The 21,454-nt window shown below is 36.1% G+C and overlaps 1 protein-coding gene across 1 annotated transcript; it reads right to left on the bottom strand.

Moving 5' to 3' along the window:
• Window positions 1–1,945: 1,945 nt before the first annotated feature.
• Window positions 1,946–19,568, bottom strand: acox3 (acyl-CoA oxidase 3, pristanoyl). The gene is made up of 18 exons (XM_060874625.1): window positions 19,490–19,568; window positions 18,052–18,188; window positions 17,594–17,827; window positions 17,333–17,407; window positions 15,714–15,803; window positions 14,700–14,843; window positions 14,474–14,562; window positions 14,179–14,275; window positions 13,482–13,664; window positions 11,779–11,901; window positions 11,536–11,656; window positions 11,204–11,326; window positions 10,927–11,043; window positions 9,480–9,595; window positions 6,668–6,842; window positions 6,534–6,601; window positions 5,065–5,151; window positions 1,946–3,218 (listed from the first exon to the last, which is right to left on the bottom strand). Exons 2-18 carry the CDS (start codon window positions 18,175–18,177, stop codon window positions 3,099–3,101), a joined length of 2,088 nt encoding a protein of 695 aa, XP_060730608.1. The 5' UTR covers window positions 18,178–18,188; window positions 19,490–19,568; the 3' UTR covers window positions 1,946–3,098.
• Between the last annotated feature and the right edge of the window lie 1,886 nt (window positions 19,569–21,454).

Below are 21,454 nucleotides of genomic sequence, written 5' to 3'. Positions count from 1 at the left end.
AACATTCACTCCAGCACCATTACTTAACCAGGTTGTGTTAAAATTGTAGAGATGAATTGTATAGGCTTCCACTTCCTCTGTCCAGTTAAGTTTGAAATGACAGTTTTAATTCAGAATAAAGTAGAATTAAAAAGATTATATGAAAACAATCATATCAACACACTATTCATATCCAGAACAAAGGGAATCCTAAGCGTCTGATAATTGCTAGCCTGACCAATGGGATTCTCCTTTTGAAATAAAAGTAAAATACTTTTAGCGAGCTTGAATGTGTGTGATTTCAGATAAAGAGAAAATAAGGTAAAATATGCAGTCTCAAAGGCCTTCCATTCTTCCAGGACCTGTAATATTTCCAGAATATTTGCTCCATTTACTGTTTTTTCAGGTGTTTTCCTAGAAAATCACAGGGTGTAGATTTCAGGTTTTGCTGTATAAGTGAAAATACCAAAAATACATATTGCTCAAGATCACTGACTTCAAATGAGGCATCCTAATATAACTCTGCAGCTTTTACCTTCATTAGCTTCAACTATTTCACACTAAATATGTTTTATGGATGCCATGGCAACCATGGTAAAGTGACCGAGTTTGATTATCATTAAACATGCTTAAAGGATATTTTCCAAAATGTTACTATAATTAGCTCAACACAAACTGATTTAGACGCTCACATTAAACTTCTGCTCCTACTGTACTGTCTAACTTGGCTTAGAGGTTAGGAACTTGAGTCATCTATATAACTGCAATTTGAAGACCAACCTATAATTTGTGTATGCATTTGGAATGATGTGGCTGGAAAGAGCTTTAAAAGAGGAGACATGGTCTTGGTTAGGATAAAAGCTGTCTGTGGTATGTAGTGCTTTCTTCACCTTTGTATATAAGCACAGTAGAGCAAACAGTGAAAAACCCCATCTACATGCTTAGCTGTTATTTAAAGTGGAAACCACATGTGGTCAAAAAGAATCTCTCTTCTATCTCTATTCCATTACTCATGCCATTAACATACCAAAACTTGGAGTAACTTAACAGGGACATCAGAGGCTGGACATATTTTAGGCTGTGTATTTGAAATTTAAAGTTAGTCTGGCAATTAAATGAAACTTTTCTTCTATCCACAAGACCACCTTCCACACAGCACATCATACTACAATCAAATACACAAAAGCTAAACCACTATGATTTAAATCCTAAGCTGACCTCCATCACAAAACCTAAGGGGCTTTCCAAATAAGCTTGCTGTGGAATCACTGTGGACGGTTCAGTTCAGTACTGTGTGTGTGTGTCAGGGGAGGAGTGTTACTTCAAGTAAGCTAATCTCCTCCTGAAACAAAAACACACACTTGGCTATGAAGCGAACTAGGTTGTCCAGGATCATCTCTAGAGCCTTCACTTGAATGTGTGGAATGTAGACACATACATAAACACACGCCATGGGAGACGGTACAATACAATGGAAGGAGAAATGGAATCAGAGAAGAAAATATATAGATTATGAACAGACACAGACCAATATCAAGGCACTCCAGTAACTTATGCGGTTAGCTTTCTTCTGATATGTCGTTTAATATATTTTGGGATGGAGGTGGTGTTTAATCATAGTTTTGAAGTCTATGTGAGACATGTCTAATGACACCCCTCACTGTGGGTGGGAACAAAAGACACTTACTTCTTCTTCCAGCCAGGTTAATTACATTTCCAGTTATTTCAAACTTTTCAAGAATTGATATTGTGGCTATTTTACAGTTAAGTTGATTTGTCAATACACTTTTCATTCATTCACACTTCATTTGTATATTCTTTTATCTTTCCAATATCTTCTTGTTGCCACATTTTTTTTACATCTCAGCCATTTTTTAATACCACATATAAATGGGAACATGTTTCACTTACATTTCGAGCTCACAAGGATTTCTCTAGGTAGCAATAAACATGACACATTTGGACATTTTTTGTGCTGAAATTGTTTTAGTAGGTTTTTTTTCTAACAAACGAATGTCACTTAACAGATTTGTCTCACATATAAGATTAAACCAATTAACGGCAAATTAAATAAGTAAACAAATTTCATAAAACCATCACTAGTAGAAAAACCTATTTTTATGTGATTTTTAACTGTCAGCCAGGTGTTGGCTCAGGAATGCAACACCTGCACTACATCTAAAAATCCCTAGACTATGGAAAAGAAAATGTGCTGTTGAGTCGGTTGCTAAAATACTTGAAAAGTTTCATTCAGGAATGATGGAGCACTGAAGTGTTTAGTATTCTACCTCATTTAACACAACTTGAAATTGAAGAAGGAAAACCATAAATCTTTATAAATCTCTGTGGAGCTGCAGTCTTCCGTGATCCGAGTTGAACGTAGAAGGGAAACACAGATGTGACTTTACTTTTAACTTGAGCATTGTTATAGAGTTTTACCTGTTTATAGGTTAACTTAGAACAACATTCTAAACAAAATACCATTCCACCAAACATTTGCAAAGGGTTTGTAATATTTATCCAATAATGTCAAGTCAAAACTGTAAATCAAACTGATATTTCAAACCATTTTTATCAATATCATTTCAGAAAATATAATTGTACAGCAAATTACAGAAACAGTTAAAATAGTAATTGTCTAGTAACTGCTGATTAGAACAATTTATAATAATAATTACTATAATAATAAATATGTGTAATATTAAGATAAGCGTAATTATACGACACAAATGTGTTTCTTTTATAACTAACACTATTGCACTGCTGATCATATTAGATCCTTTTATATATAATATTAAATTATAGAATTTCATATATAATTATAAACATGATAAAATCCAACACTCATCCAAACTACTTATCCGAAGTATATATTCTACAGTAAGTTTTGTTAGAAGGCAAAAACAATGCATTATGCTTGTTCTGTTATTATTATTATTATTATTATTATTATTATTATTATTATTATCATCATCATCATCATGTGTTAATCCAGATCTAACGTCTTTGTTCTTTGATAGTGTGAGTGAAATTTAACTAGAGGATTTATTAAAGAAAGCTTTTTCCTTTTAATATGGACATTATGCCAAGGTTGAAGCAGCACACAACAGACCTGCTCATTAGAGCTTGGCTCGGAGGGATCCCACTACCGGCTTGTCAGAACAAAACTCCGCCCACCAAGATGGACGTTCCAGAACGTTCTTTCCCTGCATGACAGCAGCCCACAAGTTCTTGTAGAGCTGAAGTACAAAAATATAAGATGAGAATAAAACAGATCACAAACTGTACAGCATGTTGCCCCATTAGAGCACATTATTAAAACATTTACTGGAAAGTAGATAATAAAGTTCTTATTAAAAAAGTCTAAACATGTATGGATGTTCTGCATACAGCGATTGTATCATCTAACAATAGCACAGACATGTGGCTTTTTAAAAACTTTGGAAAGAATAACTGTTAATCTTTACTTCTGGTTAATCAGAATTACTTTATTGATGACAGATGAAAGTGGTTGGTTAATTCTGAGCACAGTCATGCGTCCCATTATAAAAGTGTGTGCATACTAATATAACCAGTTTATTCTAGGTTTTTTCTTTTTATATTTCCTTATAATGGAACATGTTTTTCACAGATCTCACATTGTTTATCCTGCTTTCATTTGCATCATAAAATCCTGCAGGTTTAACAGCAGACTTTTTATATCCACTGGATGTTTACTGAAATATCTGTTGAGGTCTACTGCAAAAAAGTTTACATAAGCAATGTTTCAAGCAGGCTTCTGTCAAACAATGCTGTCTGTTACTTTTTCTTTTTTTTTTTAAGAAATCCCTTTTACAGGAACTTGAGGAGACGTGTTAGAGAATCGGCCCAGTGCCAGAATGAAGAGTTATTTTCCTGTAAATACCAACTCAGTTATAAACAAGTCTAAAGCGTGTGAAAGCCAGTGGAATTACTGAATAGGGCTGGTGTAGTGTGTTTCACTGTTTTGTTAAACGTCTGGGGCTCTCCCTTTAGACTTTTAGAGGGAAAGAAAACAACCCTGTCTTTTATTTAATGTACATTTTGAACAGACAACAGTGCAATGTTTTGAAAGTTAATTCAAATTAGTAGTTAGAATAACGGTAATTAAAATCATCTTTTTTGCAAGAAAACAAATGTAGTTTCCTTAAAAGCACATTGTCTTTTAACAATCTAACAAAATTCATTCATTCATTCATTTTCTACCGCTTATCCGAACTACCTCGGGTCACGGGGAGCCTGTGCCTATCTCAGGCGTCATCGGGCATCAAGGCAGGATACACCCTGGACGGAGTGCCAACCCATCGCAGGGCACACACACACACTCTTTCACTCACGCAATCACACACTAGGGACAATTTTCCAGAGATGCCAATCAACCTACCATGCATGTCTTTGGACCGGGGGAGGAAACCGGAGTACCCGGAGGAAACCCCCGAGGCACGGGGAGAACATGCAAACTCCACACACACAAGGTGGAGGCGGGAATCGAACCCCGACCCTGGAGGTGTGAGGCGAACGTGCTAACCACTAAGCCACCGTGCCCCTTCTAACAAAATTGAATTTAGAAATAATGAAGTTTATCTGATTAAAACGTGTCAGCACTGTTCTTAATGAGTCCCGATATTAATAGAAAATGTTTTACTTAGAATAACCTTTCCTTTTAAAGTGGGAACAGATGTGTAATAGAACAAATGACATTTGACTGTTAACGAAAATCGACTATTGTGTTCTCAAATGATTTTCATGAAGTACATAATTTTGGCTGCTAAAAAAATTATTTGGCTGCTAAATGAGACATTTCTGTCCTCTCTATTTTGTCATTTAAAAAAAAAAGAAATTTTAAAGAAAATAATTGGGGCATAAAAACTAACAGCTGGCAGACTTTTTCGAAATTTGGTGCCACTAACATACGTGCTGAGGTATATGTGCAATTTATTTATTTATTTATTTATTTTCCCTCAAATTTCTCTTCTGCATAGGTTTTTCCAAAACCTCAGTCACAGAGAAGCAGAAGTTGTGTGTGTGTTTTCCCAGCTGAGTGTTGAGCAATACAAAGTCTCTTACCTCACCATCAGCGTTGCCAATGGGTGAGTTCAGAATAAAGTCAGGAGGAGCAATTACATCAACCAAAGCCACAGCATCATCTTTGAGCTGGCAGGAATAAAGATCAGTCCATTTAGAATATGGTAGCTATTATACACCTGTTGTTTACACTTATACGTATATACAGTCATGTGAAAATATAAGGACACCCCATTAAATATTCAGTTCTTCGTTAAGAAATATCAACATGCCAATTTCTGATCTTGTTTTAATTTGTACCTGTAGATGAAACTGATGCAATCGCTTGTAAACAACAACAACAAAAAAACACTTTTCACTTATTAAACAAAAGAAATCAACAAAAATTTGTATTTCAACTGAGGAAAAAGTTAAGGCACTAATAGCTAGTGTTTTCCTCTATGGCTGAAATAACCTTAATGAGATGCTTTTTAAAGCCATCTTCCAGTTTCTGACATCGAATGGAAGAAAGTTTCCTCCAGTCCTCAATGCAGCTGTGTGATATTTGAGGGGTTTCTTAATTGCACAGTCTGTTTCAAATCACCCCACTCTGTGGTCAGCAAAGGTTGCTTAGACAGTAAAGGTTTCCTCCTTGCACAACTCCCATGAGAATTAAAGTTGTGCAGTCTCTTTCTGATTGTAGATTCTTGCACTTTGACATTAACTGTAGCAAGAGCTTGCTGTAGGTCTTGTGATGATATTTTAGGAGACTTATTTAAGCATGTTGTGGTCTGCTCTTCGGGTGATTTTGCTTGTACGTCCTGACCTAGCTGTGTTGTTGTTTTAAATGTTCTTCACTTGTAAATGATTTTCAGACAGTGGAATGGCTGATTACAAATTTATATCCCTTACCAGGCTCATAAGCATCAACAATCTTCTTTCTAAAGGCCTCAGAGAGCACTTTGGACCTCATTGTGACGATACCTCTCACTTCAACAATTAAGAGCAAACCAAACTAAATATCTGAGGTTTAAATAAAGCAAGCCTTTCTCAAAATGCTCTGTAACAATGTTCTAATAATTTGTACCAAATGTAATACAGGGAATTGTAGGTAATTTTATCCATTTTAATTACAAAAGACTGTGCGTGTTTGTGTGTGCGGGGGGGAAATCAACCTACCATGCATGTCTTTGGACCGGGGGAGGAAACCGGAGTACCTGGAGGAAACCCCCGAGGCACAGGGAGAACATGCAAACTCCACACACACAAGGCGGAGGCAGGAATTGAACCCCCAACCCTGGAGGTGTGAGGCGAATGTGCTAACCACTAAGCCACCGTGCCCCCCTTACTTTTTTCCTCACAAGAAATTTTTATAGATCATTTAAAAAAGAATTTCCTTTGGTTTTATTTGTTTAGTTATATAACTTGAATCTTCCAATATTGTTAAAATGAAGATCAAATGCCCATATATTTAACAACACAGGCTTTAATGGGGTGTCCTAATTTGTGTGTGTGTGTTTTTTGAGGCTGACCTGTCTACAGAGACTGAGGACAGCATTCTGCATGAAGTCAGCTGGCTCTTTTCCACACATATAGCCTCCTAAAAAAAGTTTAGTTATTTCTCATGATTTCCATGTTCATGATTGAGAAGGTATAAAAAGTGTACCTTGATAGAGGATGGCCATGTGGTTGGTGAGCGTCCAGAGGCCATAGAGAGCACACATCTTCCTCAGAACTGATCGGACACTTGGTGGAGCTTGATCATCCCTAGCCATGTCATGAAAGCGCTGCAGAACCGTGTGCTCAATGTAGGCTATTGCCAATGAGCGACAGTAATACACCTATATAAAAGAAATAAAGTATGATATACAAAATTACTAAGAGAACAACTTTTGCACGTCCTCAAACCACTGCTTTAGGTAGACATTTACAGGTCCATCTGTAGACACATGTATAACACACCGCAATTTAGTGTCAGCCTTTTGAGACACAAGAGGAAAGAGCACTGACTCATTGTCAGGCTGAAAGTTAGGTACAGCTGCTGATGTCACACACTGGGTGTGGGTGGGGTACGGTCATTTTTAAAGTTTTATTAGTCTTCTACTTTGTAATACAAGATGAGTTGGAATAAAAAAAAACACCATTTGAGGTCATTTGGCAAAAATGTTTTGTTTTGTAGACAGGGAGTATGACACATGAAGACAAACTGAAGGTTGCCAGAAATGAGAAGGAGCAGGAGAATGTGGGTGTGGAGTAACATGTGGAACTAGGCACCCATTAGGTGGAGCTGGACAGCCTCCAGATATTTAAAGCCCTTGCTATTATGTCATATGTTCATGCAGCCCCTTGCATGTCTAAAACTCAGGCCCTTGGTACACCTTATATCTAAATATATTGTTGCTATGGTAACATGAGGGTTGAATACCCTCCAAATGTGACAGATTCAAATGTGCACTGCTTTATCTTCAGAAAAGTGCAAACACATTACCTAACCCATTGAGACTTTCTGGAATGATCCTGTTATATTCAAGGGTGTGTGTGGCAATGTTCTGTGACAAAGAAAACAGGTCTTTGTGTTGAATTCATAATAGAAAATGAATGTGTAGCTAAATCTTTCAAATGTCCAGATCTCACACATTTGTAGTTTTAAAAAAATACACGAAACTATTACTGTTCAGTTGCTTTTTTCAACAGTGTACATTGTGCTATATGTTTTATAGGTATAATGCTGTGACAGATCTGGATTCACTTTTCACATGTTTTACAGAAACTGAGAGTTCAGTTCAAATGGTTGCGTGTGGAATCTACTTCCAGTCCTATGTGCGGTCCAGAAAACCAGTACGGTTCTTTTAAAAAATGATGGACTGAACCTTACATGATGTCTAGTCAGTCTTATTTGTATAGGAGAGAATCCCTAAAACTAAAAGGCTTCAGCCATTCTGTTGACCAGAGCTGAGCAGAAGTATGAAATAAAAAACCCAGTAAATAAATAAAAATGAAGAGAAACAATAAATAACAAAGTAATATGCACACCACATAATTATGCACATAATCAGTGAAAATGAAAAGGAATTCATGTGTGTGTGCACTAACTTGCAATGACAACATCACTGCTCGAAAGAATCCTTGGTTAAAGCTTCAAGTGCAAAAACACTCTCAGTGGGATGATCCAGAACAAATAAAAATCAAATAAAGGCTGATTAATAGCACAGCAACGTAAAATAAAAAATATTTTCAGCAAGAATGGCCAAATCTTAAATTCATTAGCTATAACACATTGAGTAAGCTGGTCCAGTTTTAGTTGTCTAGAACATTACATGATTAATTAACTGGTCACCAAGCCAAATGTTTTGCCAAGTGGTGCTCAGGTCTACAAAACAAATACATTGCATCTCAATTTCACCTTATTTTTATTCTTACATAATGCCATTAAAAATGACATTTATTTATGTTTTTTTTTTTTTTTTAATTAAGATGGACCTTTAATAGAATGAAAGTTGTAGATGTGCAAATATGGTAAAGCTATAGAAAATAGTGTAAAGAGTGGTTCTATTGAATAAAGAATATTTAATGTTTGCACTATTTACTACACATGGTGCTGTTTCTATTTCTGCACAACTTAGTGAATGCTTTTTTCTCAACAGAATAAATAGGGACCAGGCCTTTCACATAATGAAAGGTAACTGCAACCAGGAACATGGCTGGAAACAGTTTCAGGAATAAACAAATTAGAACCTTGTACCTTTAAATGAGTTAGACACACACACACACACACACACACACACACACACACACATTCACTTTAAACGTATCAACACACTAATAAAAAAAAAAAAAACCTCATCTGTGACATATGCCACAGTCAAAAAATGGCATATTTCTGTAATTTATCTTTTTTTTTTTTACACAAGTTGTTCATCTGACTTTTCAACCCTGTGCCAATTTCATATCTTTGAAGTAATATTTCCATGTTTTTTTGCTACAAGCTTACTTTGTTTTTTTTTTTAATTATTATCTAACCGATGTGTATAGTGCAGCAGGCAGTGTGATGTTACAGCACTGACAAACATAAATACCAAATAAATTTATTTTGCAAAAGTCAGTAGGAAATAGGGTTTATTTTCTTTCTCTGGCTGTCTCCAAGTCTTGCACACCACTAGAACTAAAAATCTAATATACATTAAATCATCTTGTCCTAGTCACCAATGCTATTGTTTTGGCCCCCCATAATTGCTTACATTCACATCTTTTTATGTCTTTTGTTTTGAGCTAAATATTTTGCTAATGTATTTTGCTGTTTGGTGTGGCTTATTATACCAGAATACAAAGTTATTTTGCAGGTTTTCCTACAAGGGCCTACTTAACTATTGATAACCTACTGCTGGATTTTCTGCATATGCATCTGCCTATGTAAGCAATATGAATACACTCATACACATATGGTTTAGTAAGACATGTGGGACAGATTAAAAGTGTACCTGGCTGTTGTTGCGTGCCTCAAAGTCTCCCAACCCCAGAGCTTTCTGCTCACTCAGCTTCCTCTGACTCTCCCACAGCAAGAAGCACACCAGCCACTTATACGCTGCCAGAGGCACTGGACCATGTGAATAAAACGCAAATTAAACAAATTAATTCTAAATTACTGCTTAAAATACACTGAACAATTTGGAGAACATGTTGATGTGGTCTGACGTCTATAATAAAAGCATTATGAATATCATTCTTATATTGACAGATATAATATCATAATATTTTATAATGTTAATAATGTAAAAAAAGCAGCGATGAGGAAAACCAAACGCGTTGAGATTCAAAGAGGGAGATAGATAGTCCTGATAATGTTGGAAACAGGTGGTGATTGTACAGCTGCTCTGGATTTGATCAGGTATTTGGCATATAATTCCCTACATGCACAAACTCACATACACCTATTAGGGACTTGGAACCCTGACAATATTATAAGCTTACATCTTATCATTTAAGTGTGAAGGAGTGAATGCTGATGAATACAAATGAAGAAAAATCCCTAGAGGAAAGAGGAGGATCAAACTACCCTGCCATATATATAAATATATCAGTTTCCCCTTACTGCTCAACTTGACAGATTTAATAAATACCACATAATATACCACTTTTGGAAAGCACTGCAAATTTGCATTCTAAATGACAAAGTAGGTTTTGCATACTGAATAAGTCTTGAAAGAGATAACCATATGTCCTACTACAAAAGCCTTAGGAAGGAAATGGGCATGCATGGTTTTGACATTTGGAAGGTAATGAGACCTCCAGGTTTGACAGTTTGGCAAAAGATAAACAAATGTATGGAATATGGAGAAATATCCAGGCATTGGGCTTTGGATCATAATCTACACTGTTGTTTTTTCTGGCACTAAGTATGTCAGAGTAAAAAATATACTGGTGCACTGCTAAACTTACAGTTTTAGTACTGTTAAATTGTTTGAGATTAAAATGTCCCCTTAATACACAGGATCACGTGACACGCTTGTGCACAAGTTTTCCAAACGTCTAATCAAAATCCTACTCCTCTGAACTCAGTTGCCAGGTAACAGCCGGTCAAGTCGTGAGCAAAGGAATGAAGTCAGTAAAACAGTGCAGATGTGTGGCAGATGTGCAACAGAGGCCTCTAGAGCAGAGAAGCAGTCTTATGCGAAAACATATGCAACATGACACTGGGTGTGTTTTTAAAAGGGTTGGTCTGAACAGCTTTTTCTCAGATTGTTAGTTGAGAAGTAGGTTTGTCACCCCATCTCCAGTCTTCTCTATTGGATAACTAGCAAATTGAGTAGATTAGCTTACTGAAGTTCTCTCAGTCCAAAAATGTCAAAAATTAAGGATATTGTTTATACTTTCCAGGTGAAGTAAATTGTGAAAACAGTGCTACAGTGTCATTATTACACACGCTACCTGCTGAGTCCATGCACTCCTCTACTGAGGCAGCTGTGAACCTGCTGCTTTCCAAAATTCTTTTCCAGTTGTCCAGGAAGTTCACTGTCTCAAGGGGAGACTCAATTCTTCCTTTGCCTAGTTGAGTTAAAAAGAAAAAGTGAAGAAAAAGGGCCAGCGAGAGAGAGAAAGCACATAAGGTAGGTCATCTAATATATAACCAAAATACTGCACATACGTTATTATTATGCAAATGACAAATTGGCCATTAAATAGTTCTACACAATGAGGAAAAGACCTTGCTGCTGGTGCTGGAGCAGGCTAAGCAAATAATTGCTAGTTTGTTGTAGAAGAACATTGTTGTCTCCCTCATATGTGCAGTTCGGGTCATTGTCATCACGGATGTCTCCGAGGCGGTTCACTAGGGAATAAAAACAAGAAGGAATTTAAGATTTTTTTCTAGCAGCTAATTTCAGCTTTACATTTAAAACCTCTAGATTGTATAGCCAAAGATCAATATTTCATACTGCTACATGCACAGTCCAACTTTGGTTGACATAAGAAACTTGTTGCCTGTTAATGTGAATGTGGATTTAGTTTGTTGTGTCATGTAGCATGGTGAAGACTCACTGGCCAGGTATCCATGCCCTCCACAGGCTTCACGGCATTCCTGAATGCCCCGCTGAGCTGTCCAAGAACCCAGAGGCTTACTAGAGCACGACATGGCATGAATCTCTCTACCCAGCTCAGCCTTAAAGAACACAGCGCACATACACACACAATATTAAATCAGTGACAGGAAATAGAATATCCCAAGTATTTGCAATTTACAGCATAGCAAAGTATGAAAATAGAGTGACTGCAACTTTTTACCTGTCTGTCACTACTGTCCTTCATCAAGAGACCAATCTGAAACTCCACAAAGTTCATGTAAAAGGATTTGGAGAACAGGTCCAGTGCATAGACTGCTGCTACATATGGTAGAAGTCGCCATTGCTGTAATACAGGACACGCGACCAAAAACGTCATCCTCAACAGTTCACTCAAGAACCTCTCTTGTAATGCATGACATTTACCTACAAATAATATAAAGGACATAAATGGTCTATTAAAAAGGATTAGGTCTCAAGTTGCTGAAAAGAAAAGAATTCAAACCAGTGGAGTGGTTATCGTGTATTTGCAATGCTATTGCCATTCTTGGCCTGGAGTCTGAGAAAGTGTAACTGGCTCTGCTCTTTGGATAGAAGAAATGACATTACTATGTCCCCTGGCACTCAGAGCAGAACTAGTCTGAGCTCATGTATACGGAATAGAGCAGTGCTTTTAATGCGGGTCAAAAAGATAAAAAGGTTTCATGTTTGCTGCCACTGATTTGTAGCAATCACAAGACAGAACAATACTAAATAAGGAGAAAACGTTTTGTTGGTTGATAAAATAATACATAAATATATGTCAGCGATCCGACTTTTTTGGTCATTGAATTTCTCAAAAGCATTCTTTGGAATTTTGTGCTAATTATATTATTCTGTATTATATTATGAGTAATGTGATAATCTGAAGCCTTGGGGCCAGCCTCTAAGGCTGTATGAATCCCCTCATTTAAGATAAAATAAACTCAAAAAGACCAAGTGATTTATTTTTCTAATCCAGTTTTGGTGAGTTTCTCCCCATGATATCCTCAGATTCCTGTTCTTGTCTGACAGGAGGGAAACCCAATGTGGTCTGCTGCTGTAGCCTATAACACCTCAATGTTTGATGTGTGGTGCATTTTGAGATACTTTTCCGCTCACCACTATTGAAAAGTGTTTCTATAGCCTTCCTGGCAGCTGGAAACAATCTGACAATTTCCTATGATTCCTCTTATTACTGTTTTCATAACTGTCACACAATATTTTGTGAATTTTGCATCATTTTGTATAAACTCTACAGTCTGCTGCATATGAAAATCCCATATGAAAAAGATTCTGAAAAACTTCTGAAGACATTTTCCAAGGTCTGATGTCTGACAGGAACATTATCTGAAGCCCATGATCTGTATCTGCATGATGTTATGTATTATGTATGTATCTGCATGATGTTATGTATTGTGCTGCTACCACCTGATTGGCTGATTAGACAACTGCATGAATATTCAGGTTTACATGTCTTCCTATTAAAGTGGACAGTGAGTCCAAAAAATATGAATAGAATAAATAGATAAAAATCTATTTTTCTAACATAATTATTGCTTCATAATATAAGCAAAAGCACTTACTATTACTTTATTATGTGCTGTATTATAATCTATTTTCATGAAAATAATGTTTTCAGTTTATTTATATTTGCAGTGTTCATTTTTAAACTGCTATTATCCTTAAAGTATATTAACATAAGTCTTTTTTTTTTATTATTTCCAATGTAATTCTGTAATATAATGCCATGGTAAAGAATAAGTAAGTATCCCAACAGAGTAATGACTGAACACTGATAGTGCTGGAGATACCAGTGACAGTGAATGCAACCTCTGTTATGGTTAGTTCTGGCTTGTTTTTTTGTAGAGAGCAGATCAGTGAGATAAACAGCTTTACAAAATGCACCTGTAGCTGGTACTCCAATACTGGGATCTCCTCATCGTCTTTAGGCCCAAACTGACGTCGTGTGGCTGAGAACCGCACAGCGATCGTCAAGGCCAACTTCAGATTAACCACTGCCATTCTAGTTATGGACACTCTTCCACCAGACAAAGCACCTAGTGAGGCCCCAAAGCGTTTATTAGGGTCCTGAGAAAGAAAAGAAAGGAAGAAACTTTTTGAGCCTAGCGTGACTCTTCCAACAAGCGCAACAATTAATGATTAGTCATGTCCTATTACAGTAACTGGGCTGAAACATTCGGCTTGTTTTTCTAAACTCCTCTTCACATATTTTTATCATTCTAAAAGGCTAATAGCTTTGCAGCACCAGCACTGTTTATTTAAATTGAAAACACTGGTACTCTTTCATGCACATCTAGAATCTAGAATATTTTCCTTTGCGGCTCATAAGGATTTTTCCCGATAGGTCTAACCACTTCTGGCACAATACTGTGTGGAAGTTACACACGCCATATAAAACTGTCATGTTAGTAAGTGATTTGGTTTGCAGGAAAATTCAACCGGAAAACAAACGCTTAGTATATTTTACATATCTTACACCTTCATGCGGAAATAACACGACTGAGAATTCTTTATAAGTTTTCTGTTTGCAGTCTTGTGCACTGGTATTTGGAGTTTTTATACAACACAGTATTGTGCTGACCTTAAAAGGGGTCACGTATTGTCCGTGTGGCGTCACATCTCCAGTTTTGTTGAGCAGATTTTCTCGAGGGATCCTCACATTGTGGAAAACTGCAAAACTGTAATACTCAAAACATTACGCAGACACAAACACAGATACTTCGAAACTTCTTCAAAATATACACGGGTACAAACATTCAAGTCTATTCCAGATGATTTTACCTAATACACACTGCCATCTAGTGACAGCTTAACCAAACAAACCCAACAGACAATGTATTTAATGTGTATACACTCACATGGAGCACAAAACTCACCCGTTGTCTAGCCCATTCTGGCCCAATTTCTTTCCCATGTCTCCAACCATTACCCCCGGCATTGCCAGTAATGTTTTGGGATCTCTAACCTGCAATATTAATAACACAAGTCTGCACATCAAAAACAGTGCAATTATAGCTTGCATACTGTTGAAGGCACTTATTTATTAAATCCAGTAAATAAATGGATTAGGTAATACAGACAAAATTAGTCAGAAAAAAGTACCTGAACCACAAATGAGTGCAGTCCATGACAGACTCCATCAGGTGTGTACAACTGGGCAAACACAACAGCATGGGTGGCAGTTTTCCCTAAGTTTCCAACCCAGAATTTTGCTGCCTCAAAGTCTGGGGAGTTTATTACAAACTCCTGTTTGAGGAAATACAGACAAGGTGCGAGAGAAAGAAAAAGAGTTTGTGTATGTGTCAGGATGGCTTATACATCAGGCTTCATTCATAACTGCAGTAAAAATGAGTACTGTCATTGTCAATAATCATGTTACACCGAAAGAGTTCCAACAGCATAGTCAGAAAGAGAGTACCACAATTTTTTGCAGTTATATAAACAGTCTAGGCCACAGGTGCCAGAATAACATCAAGACTGGAGGAACTGAGTTACTTAATGAAATTTTTTTCTTTGCAACTGAAATGGAAAAATGGAAATAATGCCATTAAACAGTTCTATAAATAGACAGCACACGACATGAATTAGAAATAGTTTATATTGCATTGAATTTCTGTTTCTGACTTTCTTTACAAGTATGCCTTAAATATGATGGCTGCTCTGTGAATTATTTAAAATAAATATTTAAAATGTCATGTAGAATTAAGCTTGAAGCTACGGACAGCGTATAAAGTAGAACATATCAAATGTTAGCAGAATGTTGCAAATACAGCATAAATTTAAATAAATATAAATATCTAAAATAGCAACTTAATCTTCATTGTATTTGTTTGGGCTTAAATGTGGAGGGGCCAGAAAATCTTTAGTGTGCACTTTTACTGTACAAGTTCACAAAGACCTGCATTAAAAAAAGAGTGTTAAAACCTGAAACCTTAAGCAGATTTTGCAAATCAAATATTGCATATAATTGATCTATATTTATAATTACATACACAAATATATACTTATGTGCGTGTGTGTATGCATGTATGTATGTATGTATGTGTTTCTGCACAGCAAAATCTACAACAAATCTACAATCCTGTCGTCACTGCATGGTATATTATGAAAGTGTACCTGGCTGCTAGGGTCATATTTAGCTGTTGTCCTCATGAGCCTTGTGTTGCTGCCATGGCTCAGTTCTGTCAGTGCAAAACAGCCATAGATCTAAACATAGATTAAAAAATGCAGCAGGGTTAGGGTTAGGGATGATTGCCTCTTAGAAGGCAAATAAAACCAATATTCAAACAATCTTTTCTTTCCACTATGCTTTGGATGATTTTTAACTTAAGAACCAGTTATTGTTAAATTAAAAAAAAAAAAAATAAAAAAATAAAAAAAAAGGAAGAATCTGCCGCATAAATCACAGTGGAAAATCAATGAAAACTCCAGTTTGGCAAAGGCACTGGCTCAATGTTCACAGTAGTCCCAGAGTTTAGCAATGCCTTCAAAATTTACTCCTTATATGTGAGGCTATATATGACTAACTCTGAACTGTACATTAGTGTAGTGATTACATTAGTGTATTTTAGTGGCAAACTTCTTAATCTCAGCCAACTTCTTAATATATTAGATTAAAGGTCGTATCTTTAATACATAAGAATTTGTCATAAACAATAAATATATATACAACATATACAAATATAAACATATAATATACATAATACAAGTAAGCTTCATAGCTCCAGTTAAATTCTAAGCAATAATGTGAAGGGCATGAACTGCCTTTCAGTTTGTTATAAATACATAACACCTAATATGTCACACCGACTATACAGACAGGTGTTAAATTGTTATTGTTAAAGGTGTAAAGACAAACTGGTGGCTTTGTGGGAGGGAATTTTCTGGCAAGGTTTGGATATACCTTGTTCCCTTAAAGTGAAAAAACTCTGCAAATCATTACAAAGTTATTCATACTGATGACCTTTATACTGTGATGAATCGTGCCTATCCTGATAGGACTGGTCTCTTCTCAGATGGCTCCACCCCATGCACTGTACAGGGCTCACTGAAAGGCTTGATCTAAATGATATATTACAGCCTTCACATTCACCAAACCAGGTCTCAGATTTTAGATTTTGGAGTAATGTGATAGAAAGAGCTCTGTCATCAGAACGACAACTGAGGAACTATTGGTGCAACTAATAGAATGCTACAATGCTAAAACAGTGTAGTTTTCCTTTTGATCACCCATCTGTATCTAGGGTTGACAAATTCATCCATTCATCTTCTACAGCTTATCCGAACTACCTCGGGTCACTGGGAGCCTGTGCCTATCTCAGGCGTCATTGGGCATCAAGGCAGGATACACCCTGGACGGAGTGCCAACCCATCACAGGGCACACACACTCAGTCACTCACACAATCACACACTAGGGACAATTTTCCAGAGATGCCAATCAACCTATCATGCATGTCTTTGGACCGGGGGAGGAAACCGGAGTACCCGGAGGAAACCCCCGAGGCACGGGGGGAACATGCAAACTCCACACACACAAGGTGGAGGCGGGAAGGGTTGGGTTGACAAATTACATACACAAAAATTCCAAGAATCATTTTGAGACATAACAGCACTACATGCCATGAGCACATTTATGGTCGCAGATAAACACTCTGAACTTCACTCTGAAATTTAAAACCCAAAATACTGCAGATTAGTGGAACGGTGAACAGCAAGTGAGAGAAAAAACTCTCACCTTCATATCTTCTGTATCCTGCACAAATTTGAAGTGCCTCTGAGATCCAGAGCTATCCACTGTACGTGCAAACATCTGAAGAAACAAGAATTGATAATACATTTTATAAAATAATTATTTAATATTCCAAAAAATATATTACATTTATAATAATATAATTATAACATAAGTAAGATCATGCTCAAGCAGACTGAATACTATTTTAGGTGTCATTAAAGAACAGGAAAATAATGTACTAGAAAAAACTTTTAAATAGCTCACCCCTTTGTTGAGGAAGAACTTGGCCCCTAAGGACCAATCATACATGCCCACACAGTCGTTGAGAACCGTTACCTTCCACGGATTCTGCATCATCTCATCCTGGTCCAGGAAGTTGTACTTAAACAGCTGTTTGCAGCGGCGAAAAGTAAGCTCTCTCCTCAGTTCGAGCGAGATATCCTCGCCCGGTTGCCTGGCAAAGAGCGGGTCGTTCTCTAGGGTGTGGAAAATATGCTGCTGCTCAGGCAGTTGGAGACACAAGGAGATAAAGAAGGTTCAGGAAAAAGAACGCATACTAATAAACTAAATATCATATTATCGTGTTACATAAACCACAGGTGATAGACAGTATGTGTTCAAAAATGACACATTATTACACTTATACAACCATTGCATGCAACCCCCCACACACACAAACTTTGCATTGTACATACAATTAAAAAAAAAATCTATCATTTTACCTTGAAAGCAATTATTTCCTCACCATCCATGAACCTCAGCATTTCCTTCCAGTTGAAGGATGCCATTTTTCTGTAGACATCTAAGGGACCACTGGGAAGATCTGAGATTTTTGCAGACAAATCCATTTTCTTGGGCCCTTAAGGATAAATTCAAGATTTAATACCAATATAAATGATTTTCTTCACTGGTCTAATGTGACCCTGACAAATTTCTAAAAACAACTTTACAAAAAAAAAGGTTCTAGCATTATAGAGAATATTAAACTGACATGTATAGCTAAATAATATTTATTCTGATGTTTGAGTTTTCATTTATTCTCCATATAGATTTTGCTGTAAATGCCGAATGATATCACTTTAAGGGACAATGACAAAGTGTGGGCTTGTGAGGTTTATTACTAACATTAAAACATTATTATTACATAAAAACATTAAAATTAAAACATTAACATTAAAAATATTATTACCAGTAACATAGCACACCACAGCATAACACAGGCATGAAAAACTGCCAAATTTAATTGTTTCTTAATCAGCTATTAAACTCAATTTGGAAATACGGTTGTCAGAAATGCTAAAAGCTCAAAATAAATAGAATTATTAAATACAAGAAAAAGAAGTCAGAATATTCAATAAAAATACAAAAGATTGTTTATTAATGGATATCTCTTGTGCATTTTCTTAGAGAAAATTTGACCTTTACATAAACAGTATTATTAGAATATATATCTAATGAACACTTGTTTAGTAGCAGTTAATATTCCGTTCTTTATAATATTAACTCTGTTTACAAAAAAAAACTCCCATCTCAAGATAAATAACACAATTCAACAGATTCATTCAGATCAGACCACAAGCGGCGGTTTAGGATCTATAAGCATTCACAATTTCTATTAGTTATAAAGATAACATATTCTCTTTTTCTGTACTTAAGCCCTGGAACAGAACATGCTTCTGAATAAAAAGTACTTTGTTTACATGGTAAAAATTGGTCTGTGTTTTTCAGTTCTACAAGTTTATAAGGTTATTATTAAGTTGTAAAAGCTTAAAAAAAAGATATAAAACTGACTTTACTACAGATTACTGTAATGTAGAACAAGAGTCAGTAACACAAAGTTCACTATTTTTCCCAGCTACATTTCAGCCAGCTGAACTATTCATGTTACAGAGCTTCACTGACACAATGCTGAAGACACAAACATCCAGCAACTCCAATGCACTGATTAATATTTGCATGTAAGTTTAAAGTATAATGCACAATTGCCCTTTGCCCCATAATCTTGTAGGTTATTTGCACCCCTTTTACCAATCACATTCCAACAGGACCATTAAAAGCATTTATATTTAAATAAGAATAACATTTCAACTTTTTTCTTAATATTATACTACCAAATGAATAACTTCTTGTTTGCATGACTGAAACAAACTCACCACTTACCAGGGTTGTTTCTTGTTCTTTAGAGAAATCTGTTGTTGTTGTGATCACAGTAATGTTTCAGGCCTCCACCTGCTGGCAGCATATGGAAAAATCACTGGAACATCAAACCAAGGTTTAGACTGTTATAGACTGAAGGTCAACTGTGTTAATAATTTACAGGAGAAGAGAATAAGATATCCTGCTGTAAACATTAATGACAACCCAATGAAGACCCACTTTATTTCATGCAATACTTAAATGATCTGTTGCTAACGTTTTGGCACCAGATTCCAAAAGCACATCTTCAAAGGTCTTGTGGAGTCCATGACTCAATGGGACAGAGCTGTTTTGGGACCACAAGGGGGGCATACACAATATTAGGCAGGGGGTTTTGATGGTATGGCTGATTGGGTTTAACTGATCATGGCAATGGCCAAAGCCATCTCCATGGTTTCTATGTAGTACTATCCTCGGCAATCCCATGTGTCTCCAAGCTGTCCATGTGGATTAAACTTAAATAGTGAGACCGTATCTGAGTCCCAAACACTCATTTGAAGGCTATTCCACTCCCTGTTGTACCAACAAATAACCTGCACCTTTTGATCAGAGTAGGCTTGGTGGACCATAAAAAGTTCACTTACTGTATGTACTTCAACACTTTATAGGTCAGTAGATGTATTTTATAATCAATTTGAAAATGAAATTTAACTGGGAACCAATATAGTGTGGCTAAGATTTCGGCCATGTGTTCACATCTTCTGGTCCTAGTGAGGACTAGTTCTTGGTTAGATGCTGCATCCTCAATTAACTGGAGCTTGCTTTGCACCTACTGGAACATCCAGAAAGTAAGGCATTACAAAAATCCAACCTAGAGGTAACCAGAGCATGAACTATTTTTTTTTCTACATTGTGCACTAAAATTATATTTCTTATCTTAGCATTTACTTTGAGATGAAAGAAGGCTATCCTAGTAATACTATCCACATGAGCTTCAAATTAATGACTGGAGTCAATAATCACACCAAGGTTTTGCTACTGATGCACATGATGAAACAGAAAGGTCATTTAGAGTTACTAAGTAATCCGCAAGATTACCTGTGGCTGTATGGTGTCCTATACAAGTACTTGTGTCTTGTCAGAATTAAGTAGGAATGACAAAACCTTATAAAACATAACTAAACGTAATTACTAAATGTATTATTGCTTAGTGTTAAATATTCAATACATTATGCTTTAATACCAATGCAACATTGTACAATATGTAGCCTACAGATGCTGATAAACACCAGTATTCAATACCACTTTTTACAAGACTTTCCACTGGCACTAATGAAGGGTAATCTTAACAATAACCATGACACACGTCAAGATAAACTCAAAGATTAACAAGGTATATATTAAATACATGCATATTATAACCTCAAAATATTTATTGGAAGCATTTTTATGGTTCATTTAAAGTATTTGTTGGGAACATTACAATATAAAGTCAGATGTATATAATCAATATAATGCTCAATATTATTGTCTAACAGTAATTATTGGGGGGGGAGACTTTCAATCAGTCAAGAATTCTAGTGTATAAAACTCAATTTTAATACTTGTCATGAATAACGTAAAAAAAAAACGTTATTTTTATTATAACTATACATTATCACCGTGTTTACTGTATACCATGTTGTATGTAGATAATATACCTAAATAATAGAAATGTATTTGTTTTTGGTTTAGTTTTTGTGTCCTTAAGGGTTTCATTTTAGTACATCTGAATATCCAATCTTCCTGGGATAAGCCCCAGGTCCAACACTGAACAGGATAATGTTGTTTATCTGTTGCTTAAACTGGTTACACTGAATGGTAGTTTCAGTGAACATGTGCAATTTCTGTTATGAAAAAAATTTATCCTAGTTACCTTTGGTAGTTATATAGTTAAATACCGACAACCAATAAACAAAAATACTAATCACTTTATTGAAATTCAAATAC

This window comes from Tachysurus vachellii, chromosome 7 (genome assembly GCF_030014155.1).
Source record: "Tachysurus vachellii isolate PV-2020 chromosome 7, HZAU_Pvac_v1, whole genome shotgun sequence".
Classification (NCBI taxonomy): Eukaryota; Metazoa; Chordata; class Actinopteri; order Siluriformes; family Bagridae; genus Tachysurus; species Tachysurus vachellii.
The sequence above is the reverse complement of the archived record's forward strand: the minus strand, read 5'-3'. Positions and strand labels throughout refer to the sequence as shown.

Excerpts from the sequence above, each read along its gene's own strand:
- acox3 (XM_060874625.1), bottom strand. The coding sequence starts at position 18,177 with ATGGATTTGTCTGCAAAAATCTCAGATCTTCCCAGTGGTCCCTTAGAT. Across the intron at positions 17,408-17,593 it reads AGTTCTTCCTCAACAAAGGG|ATGTTTGCACGTACAGTGGA; the intron begins GTGAGCTATTTA and ends TTGTTTCTTCAG. Across the intron at positions 11,902-13,481 it reads TATTGGAGTACCAGCTACAG|CAATGGCGACTTCTACCATA; the intron begins GTGCATTTTGTA and ends CCTGTATTACAG.